The 9,109-nt window shown below is 44.5% G+C and overlaps 1 protein-coding gene across 1 annotated transcript; it reads left to right on the top strand.

Moving 5' to 3' along the window:
• The first annotated feature begins 4,379 nt into the window (after nucleotides 1–4,379).
• Nucleotides 4,380–9,109, top strand: LOC123140138 (eukaryotic translation initiation factor 2 subunit gamma). Its single transcript, XM_044559878.1, has 9 exons — nucleotides 4,380–4,648; nucleotides 5,210–5,323; nucleotides 6,154–6,215; nucleotides 6,620–6,732; nucleotides 7,016–7,118; nucleotides 7,481–7,708; nucleotides 7,794–8,012; nucleotides 8,111–8,371; nucleotides 8,464–9,109. Exons 2-9 carry the CDS (start codon nucleotides 5,218–5,220, stop codon nucleotides 8,764–8,766), a joined length of 1,395 nt encoding a protein of 464 aa, XP_044415813.1. The 5' UTR covers nucleotides 4,380–4,648; nucleotides 5,210–5,217; the 3' UTR covers nucleotides 8,767–9,109.

The following is a 9,109-nucleotide window of genomic DNA, read 5'->3' as shown; positions in this document are numbered from 1 at the left end:
TGATGTGATTTGGATCTTAACTTTTTATATAATGTGATGTGAATTAAATACTTACTGTGAGATGGCGTCATCTTCATCAGTAATGAAAGTATTGATGCTAGCAGTGGGATATGGGATAGTCTGCTTAAGCGTTGATGTGGCATGATGTCAGTGACATTGCTTTGACATTGAATATGATACGATATGGCATATTTTCTTGTAACGAGTGACATTAATTGCTCATCACCAAAATAACAAGTTGATGACGTTCTAGAGAACGTCATCGAAGGTCCCATTTTTGGTGACATTATTTTGCACGCGCCGTCACTAGGAGTAATCTGTGACGGGGATTCCGTGACGATCCTTGTGACGCCCTTAAAATGTCACATAGGGGTAATTTGTGACGTTATTAGCTATCCGATGACATTTTTTGTCTCGTCATAGTAGGCCCGATCTCTTGTAGTGTATAGCAGGGAGGTACCAAAGTAATCCAGGAGTGGAGCACTGGACAGTGGTCAAGAACATCCTGAAATACCTGAAAAGGACTAAGGATATGTTTCTCGTTTATGGAGGTGACAAAGAGCTTGTCGTAAATGGTTACGTTGATGCAAGCTTTAACACTGATTCAGATGACTCTAAGTCGCAATCTGGATACGTATTTATATTGAATGGTGGAGCTGTCAGTTGGTGCAGTTCCAAGCAGGGCATCATGACGGAATCTATGTGTGAAGCGGAGTACATAGCTGCTCCGGAAGCAGCACATGAAGGAGTCTAGATGAAGGAATTAATATACGATCTAGGTGTAATACCTAGTGCATCGGGTCCAATGAAAATCTTTTGTGACAATACTGGAGCAATTGCCTTGGCAAAGGAATCCAGATTTCACAAGAGAACCAAACACATCAAGAGACACTTCAATTCCATCTGCCATCAAGTCGCGGAGGGAGACATAGAGATTTGCAAGATACATATGGATCTGAATGTTGCAGACCCGTTGACTAAGCCTCTTCCACGAGCAAAACATGATCAACACCAAGACTCCATGGGTGTTAGAATCATTACTTTGTAATCTAGATTATTGACTCTAGTGCAAGTGGGAGACTGGAGGAAATATGCCCTAGAGGCAATAATAAAGTTGTAATATATATTTCCTTATATCATGATAAATGTTTATTATTCATGCTAGAATTGTATTAACTGGAAACTTAGTACATGTGTGAATACATAGACAAAACATAGTGTCCCTAGTATGCCTCTACTTGACTAGCTCGTTAACCAAAGATGGTTATGTTTCCTAACTATGGACATGTGTTGTCATTTGATAAATGGGATCACATCATTAGAGAATGATGTGATGGACAAGACCCATCCGTTAGCTTAGCATTATGATCGTTACAGTTTTATTGCTACTACTTTCTTCATGACTTATACATGTTCCTCTGACTATGAGATAATGCAACTCTCGAATACCGGAGGAACACCTTGTGTGCTATCAAACGTCACAATGTAACTGGGTGATTATAAAGATGCTCTACAGGTGCCTCCGAAGGTGTTTGTTGGGTTGGCATAGATCAAGATTAGGATTTGTCACTCCGTGTATCGGAGAGGTACCTCTGGGCCCTCTCGGTAATGCTCATCACTATAAGCCTTGCAAGCAATGTGATTAATGAGTTAGTTGCGGGATGAAGCATTACGAAACAAGTAAAGAGACTTGTCGGTAATGAGATTGAACTAGGTATGATGATACCGACGATCGAATCTCGGGCAAGTAACATACCGATGACAAAGGGAATAATGTATGTTGTTATGTGGTTTGACCGATAAAGATCTTCGTAGAATATGTAGGAACCAATATGAGCATCTAGGTTCCGCTGTTGGTTATTTACCGAAGATATGTCTCGGTCATGTCTACATAGTTCTCGAACCCGTAGGGTCCGCATGCTTAACATTCAATGACGATTTATATTATGAGTTATGTGATTTGATGACCGAAGTTTGTTCGGAGTCCCGGATGAGATCACGGACATGACGAGGAGTCTCGAAATGGTCGAGAGGTAGAGATTTATATATTGGAAGGTTATATTCGGACACCGGAATGGTTCCGGAGTAATTCGGGTATTTTTTGGAGTACCGGGAGGTTACCGGAACCCCCTAGTGGGCCTTCACGGGCCTTAGTTGAAAGGAGAGGAGGGCCGCAAAGGTGGCCGCGCCCCCCACCCCCCATGGCAAGTCCGAATTGGACTAGGGACTGGGCGACGCCCCCCTCTTTCCTTCTCCCTCTCCTCCTCCTTCCCTCTCTCCCCCTCTCGGAAAAGGAAGGGGAGTCCAACTAGGATCGGGAATCCTAGTTGGACTCCCCCTATGGCGCGCCTCTCCTGGCCGCCGGCCTCCTCCTCTCCCTCCTTTATATACGTGGCCAGGGGCACCCCAAAGCACAACATACAATCTCTTAGCCGTGTGTGGTGCCCCCCTTCACAGTTTAACACCTCGGTCATATCGTCGTAGTGCTTAGGCGAAGCCCTGCGCCGGTAACTTCATCATCACTGTCGCCACGCCATCGTGCTGAGGGAACTCTCCCTCGTCCTCAACTGGATCAAGAGCACAAGGGACGTCATCGTGCTGAACGTGTGCTAAACACGGAGGTGCCGTACGTTCGGTACTTGGATCGGTTGGATCGTGAAGACGTTCGACTACATCAACTGCGTTACTAAACGCTTCCGCTTTCGGTCTACGAGGGTGCGTGGACACACTCTCCCGTCTCGTTGCTATGCATATCCTAGATAGATCTTGCATGATCGTAGGAATTTTTTTGAATTACTACGTTCCCTAACATAGGGAAGGCAAAAAAGGAAGGAGTCCTAGTAGGAATAGGATTGACTTGGAGTCCAAGTCCTCTCCCCCTTAGTTGCGCCCTAGGGCTTGGAGGGGCTCTTTGCCACGCCCCTCCACCTATATATAGAGAGGAGGGGGCGCCCCAAGAGGACACACCAAGCCCTTGGCGCCCCTCTCTCTCTCTCCCGTTACTCCGTTCCACTGCCTCGTCCCGGCGACGCTTAGCGAAGCGCTGTCGGTGCTCCATCACCACCATCACCACCACGCCGTCATGTTGGTTGTGATCCCATCTACTTCTCCTCTCCCGCTTGCTGGATCAAGAAGGAGGAGACGTCATCAAGCCGCACGTGTGCTAAACTCGGAGGTGCCATCCGTTCGGCACTAGATCGGTTGGATTGTGATCGGATCGCGGAGAGTACGACTACATCAACTGCGTTGGCAAACGCTTCCGCTTTCGGTCTACGAGGGTACATAGACACACTCTTCCCCTCTCATTGCTATGCATCTCCTAGATAGATCTTGCGTGAGCGTAGGAATTTTTTTGAAATTACATGCTACGTTTCCTAACATTTTTGACGGTCTACAACCCTCCTTGAACCATTTCCTATAGCTCATCAAGGATGAAGCTCGGCTATGGGCGCAAGTAGGTGCTTTTGGCTTGGCCAACACCATTAGAGAGTAGTCCACATGTCATACTTTGTATTCCTTAGCCCTCTCTCTTCACTTTGTTTTCTTTGAGACCTTGTAACTTGTTCTAATCTTCTATCAATGAAAAGATAAGCAAATTTTGCGTATTCGCGGAAAAATAAGTAGACTATCCAAAAGTCTTCCTCCTTCTGGCTGAGGTTTCTACGGGATAAATAATATGAATGGTCAGCACATTTTCTATCAGTTCATGTGTATTAACCACAAAACCTGCTTAGGAATGCAATTTGTTACCACGTAAACTCCGTAACACATGGTCAATGCTTTTGGACACAGCGTGATAGACAGTGGCATGTCATTGCCTTCTTTTACATGGCATGACATTTTTTTAAAAAACTTTCTATCTATTCTAGTAGAAAGAACAACATAAGTAAGAATTACATACATGTTTGTTGACCACCTAGCGACGACTACAAGCACTGATGCGAACCGAAGGCGTGCCGTTGTTATCGCCCCTCCCTCTTCAGAGCCGGACAAACATTGTTCTAGTAGACAGCCGGGAAGTCATCGTGTTAAGGCCCCATAGGAACAACGCACCAGAACAGCAACAACCGCCGACGAAAGAAGCCTAGATTGGAAGGAACCCACAAACACATAGACGTAGACGAACGAAGACCGGATCCATGTTAATCCACCCAAGACAAACAACAGTTTTAGATTATTGATTGATTGATTCATCTTCACAGGAAAATTATAAAAGGAAAGCAGAAACAGAGCCTACATCTTTAAGGAAAAAACATTTTTTTTGGGGGGAAAACACACTTGGGAAATAGTACTAGGTAGCGTAGCCGGCCCGTCAGCTGGGCAAACAAAAACGTTTCGCTTGCTGCATCTGCCCCTATCCGCACCCAAAATTACAGCGAATTCGCCACCGAGCCCCAACTCGCATCATCCTCTGACGCCCCGCTCGCTTTGGCCCCTCTCTCTCACGCTCGCTCGGCTCCTCTGTTAGGTTTTCCCCCACCCCACCCAAGCGCGCCGCCGGCTGTCTCCCTCCTCCAACTCCGCCCCACGCCCCTCGCCGCCGGCTGTCTCCGCCGACTCCGCCACGCCCCTAGCCGCTCGAGCCCGACCCCTCCAAGTCCCTCGCCGCCGACGCCCGACTCCGCCCCGCCCTCACCGCCAGACGCCGGTGAGTTCCTCGTCTCTCTCTGTTCTCGTCCCGTCTCTACTCTTCTCCTCATCTCTCTGTCTCCTCTCTCGTGTGTACTGATCTAGTGTGAATTGCTAGTTTGGATTGGTGGCTGCGAGTGAAATAAACTGTCAATGCTGCTGCCTGCTGGTATTGTTGTTGGTACTGTCAATGCTGCTGCTAGTGTGAATCGGCTGCTGCTACTAGTTCGGTTGCTTGATGTGCTTCTGTATGGTGCAACGTCCAGTTTTTATGTGGTAGATAGTGGCTATCGTGACCTCAGATTAGCAATTCGTTTTGGAGTCCTAGGTTTGGATGGTGTAGAGTGGAGGACTCGGCAGACTTTAGACTCTGTTGTCCTTTTGGATCAGTGTACTGTCGCAGTTCCGTATATGCCCTCACTTTTGCATTGAAGTAGGAACCTCTCTTCTCAGGGTGGTTTGAGATGCCTATCGTAGGTGGAGATAGCACGTGTTCTATTTCCCTGCAGTTGGTCCTTTGAGTGAGTGAAGTAGAAGACACAAGGTGATAATAACACTGTTTATCATTTTTTTTTTGCAGTTTCAATCATGGCACGCCGAGGATTAATGGAGCAGGACCTAACCAAGCTTGATGTCACCAAGCTCCACCCGTTGTCACCCGAAGTCATCTCGCGCCAAGCGACGATCAACATTGGTACTGATACTATCCTTTTGGCAATGTTTAATGTCAAGTACTCCCTCCGTTCCGATTTACTCGTCGTGGTTTTAGTGAACTAAAACCACGACGAGTAAATCGGAACGGAGGGAGTAATTGTCAGTGTGGAGAATTCATAGGCGTACAGCATTACAAGCTATTTGGATTGTCCCTCGTTAGCTATTGAGCTCCGCGCGTTTAGTATGGTGCAATTCACTGTGGAATGGTTCCTATTTACTGTCATATGTTTGCTGGTCATGCTTGTTTTACATATATTATTCACACTGGAGTTTCTTTTGCCTGATGATGTCCCTTATTTTTCTGATACATGGATAGTTACATGTTGGAACCATTATCTTTTCCTCTGACACATAGATTGTTAAATGTCGGAACCATTATCTTTTCTCTTTATGCACCTGTTTAAGCCTTGACCACCATACTGAAGTCTGACCTGCTGCTTTTTGGGTGCGCTTAATCCTTTTGCGAGTGCATGGGGAAAGAAATATTATTTGTTTTATAATAATGTGATGGAGCATGTGTTGCCTTAAGTGATGACATGGTGGGTCTTTTTATTTAAGATTAATTAAATATCTCTGCAAAACCCACAGTTTTGGAAAAAGCTATTGGAACTCTTAACGCCAGGGGGCTTTGATGGAGCAAACTTTCTGTTAGTATAACAAGTTATTTTATTTGCAGTTTTGAGTTGTGAACCATCACTTGCTCTTGTTTGCTTTTTTATCTATATTTGTCTGTGGCATTTGGGTCATATCTGAATGTTGGGTGACTTTCTGCGGGGGCATAATATTTGCTATCTTCATGTAACACCTCAGGTACAATTGGTCATGTGGCCCATGGAAAGTCTACTGTTGTGAAAGCTATATCTGGAGTTCAGGTATCATTCGTTCTGGTGGCCATATTTTCTTTCCAATATGTATACGCCTGTTAAGTATTTATCACATTTAGCTGTAACTCTTCTGAGTTTGCCATACTACTCAAATATGTCATGCTTAGATTACTTTTTGGTATTTAAACGAGTAAACTAACCTAGAATGCACTGCAGATTTCTTCAAACCTGATTGATAAAAGTTTGGTCAAGGAATTTACTTGATATTACTATTAAAAATATAAGTGCTCTAGTTTCTCGGCTTGAGTAATGGCACTGTTGTAGTTCATGCTTCTTTGCCTGGGCTTCTTACAATACTTTCTAGAATGATTTTAGTAACTAATGGATGTTGATGTGCACATTCTGTCCCATATAGAATGTCTTTTTTCTGATTTCTTTGTTTTGATTTGTAGACTGTTCGCTTCAAGAATGAGCTTGAACGTAACATCACTATCAAGCTGGGCTATGCTAATGCAAAAATCTACAAATGCGAGGATGACAGATGTCCACGACCAATGTGTTACAAGTAAGCTAAATTTCTTTTCTTTTCTTTTCTTACATGATTAGCTTATATGACTATCAGCCTATTTACAATTTAGAGCAAATAAAACTTCAGGGGGCACTGTTCTATACTCCTATAAATTATAGAACTTTGTATTTGTATGTTCACATGATTATTTTCTAGTGAATACAAGGTAGAACTCATGATTGAAATCTCAAACTTGATCTTCAGATATTAGCTAATGTATGATTATTTACAAGGTTTTATGCTCTTGTGCACTATTTGACTTTTATTCAATTATATAAAGGGCTTATGGAAGCGGAAAAGAAGATACTCCTGCCTGTGATGTTCCTGGGTTTGAAAACACTAGGATGAAGCTCCTGAGACATGTTTCCTTTGTTGATTGCCCGGTATAACGAAGCTCTACCCTTTTGCTGTTATGATGCTCCCTTCTACAGATCTAGTACACAAATGCTCAAGTACATAGCCTGACCATTTCTTGCCCTACCCAAGTGATTAGTAACATTTTGCACCCTACAGTTTGATTTGCTGTCAATTATGATCCTGAGGTTTCTCTTGCATCACCAAGATGATAATCACTGTTTACATAATAATAATTGTATCTCCAATTTTATTCAACTGAATTATTGTATGAATTGGGAAGTCATCAGAGTTCTCTGATGGGTCATTAGATATTCTTTTCATTAGTTGAACTTGAATATGATATTACGTAAATGTTGTATGTACTTACAATATCTACCTTGTTGAACAGGGCCACGACATTCTCATGGCTACAATGCTTAATGGAGCAGCTATCATGGATGGAGCCTTGCTTTTGATAGCAGCAAATGAAAGCTGCCCACAACCCCAGACATCTGAGCATCTTGCAGCTGTTGAGATCATGCGTCTCCAACATCTCATAATTTTACAGAATAAGATTGATCTTATCCAGGAAAGTGCAGCAATGAACCAGCATGAAGCAATCCAAAAATTTATCCAGGTCACTACTGTTCGTCATTGCTTGTGTTATATAAATACACGTCTTCTCTTTCATGGCTTGATCTCTTTTACTACCATCTGTGCAGGGCACGATAGCTGAAGGTGCTCCTGTGGTGCCAATATCTGCCCAGCTGAAGTACAACATTGATGTGATCTGTGAATATATTATTAAGAAAATCCCCATTCCGGAAAGGAACTTCACTTCACCTCCCAACATGATTGTTATTCGCTCCTTTGATGTCAACAAGCCTGGTTCAGAGGTTGATGAAATCAGGGGTGGGGTAGCAGGTGGCAGCATCCTCAGGGTATGTATGCAGATCTCAATCCTGATACAGAATTAGATCATGAGTGTTCTGGCTTTTCATGTCACAAATATAAACTGGATGTCGATTCTTATTTGCAGGGAGTCCTCAGGGTTAACCAGAACATTGAAGTTCGCCCTGGCATTGTCATGAAGGATGAGAGTGGCAACATCAAATGCACCCCAATCTATTCAAGGATCGTCTCGCTCTACGCAGAGCAGAATGAACTCCAATTTGCTGTGCCAGGAGGGCTTATTGGTGTGGGAACAACCATGGATCCAACTTTGACTCGTGCCGATAGGCTGGTTGGCCAGGTTCTAGGAGAAATCGGGTCGCTTCCTGATGTATTCGTGGAGCTTGAGGTTTGTCGGTTTGTCAATTCTTTGTTGTTTTTTGATTTCAGCCAAACAGTGGTAGCTGTTAATGACATCCTTGGGCATTTATTGCTTTGCAGATCAACTTCTTCCTTCTCCGAAGGCTGCTGGGTGTGAGAACGAAGGGCACAGAGAAGGCAGGGAAGGTCTCCAAGCTCACCAAGGGCGAGATCCTGATGCTTAACATCGGATCCATGTCCACTGGCGCCCGTGTGGTCGCCGTGAAGAACGATCTCGCCAAGCTCCAGCTCACCGCGCCCGTGTGCACCAGCAAAGGCGAGAAGGTGGCCCTGAGCCGCCGTGTCGAGAAGCACTGGCGCCTCATTGGATGGGGCCAGATCCAAGCCGGCGCGACGCTCGAAGTCCCACCCTGCCCGCTCTGAAGCACACACCCATCTGAGTGAAAAACCGCAGCTTGCGAAACAAGAGAGGCGAAATGTGGGAGGGCAGAGAGCTCCTGGGTACAATTTTTGTGAGGTGGAGGAGAAAAACATAACGAGTCTGAAAGTCTTATCTTTGCTGGATTTGTCTACGCTACTAGTTTGCTTCTTTCTGTTTGTCGGAATTTAGGGTTTGTTATACTCGCCATGTTATCGTGGTGGTTAGTAGGCGAGGAACCTACTAGTTTGGTTCAGATTTACCTAATTGTCTCGTCTATCACATTGACTCCATTATGTCTTGCGTTGAGAAGATTAAAGTCGGTGTATTACACCTAATTTTACTCGA

Source organism: Triticum aestivum, chromosome 1B (genome assembly GCF_018294505.1).
Source record: "Triticum aestivum cultivar Chinese Spring chromosome 1B, IWGSC CS RefSeq v2.1, whole genome shotgun sequence".
NCBI lineage: Eukaryota > Viridiplantae > Streptophyta > Magnoliopsida > Poales > Poaceae > Triticum > Triticum aestivum.
Note: the sequence above shows the minus strand (reverse complement) of the source record. Positions and strands in the feature narration are given on the sequence as shown.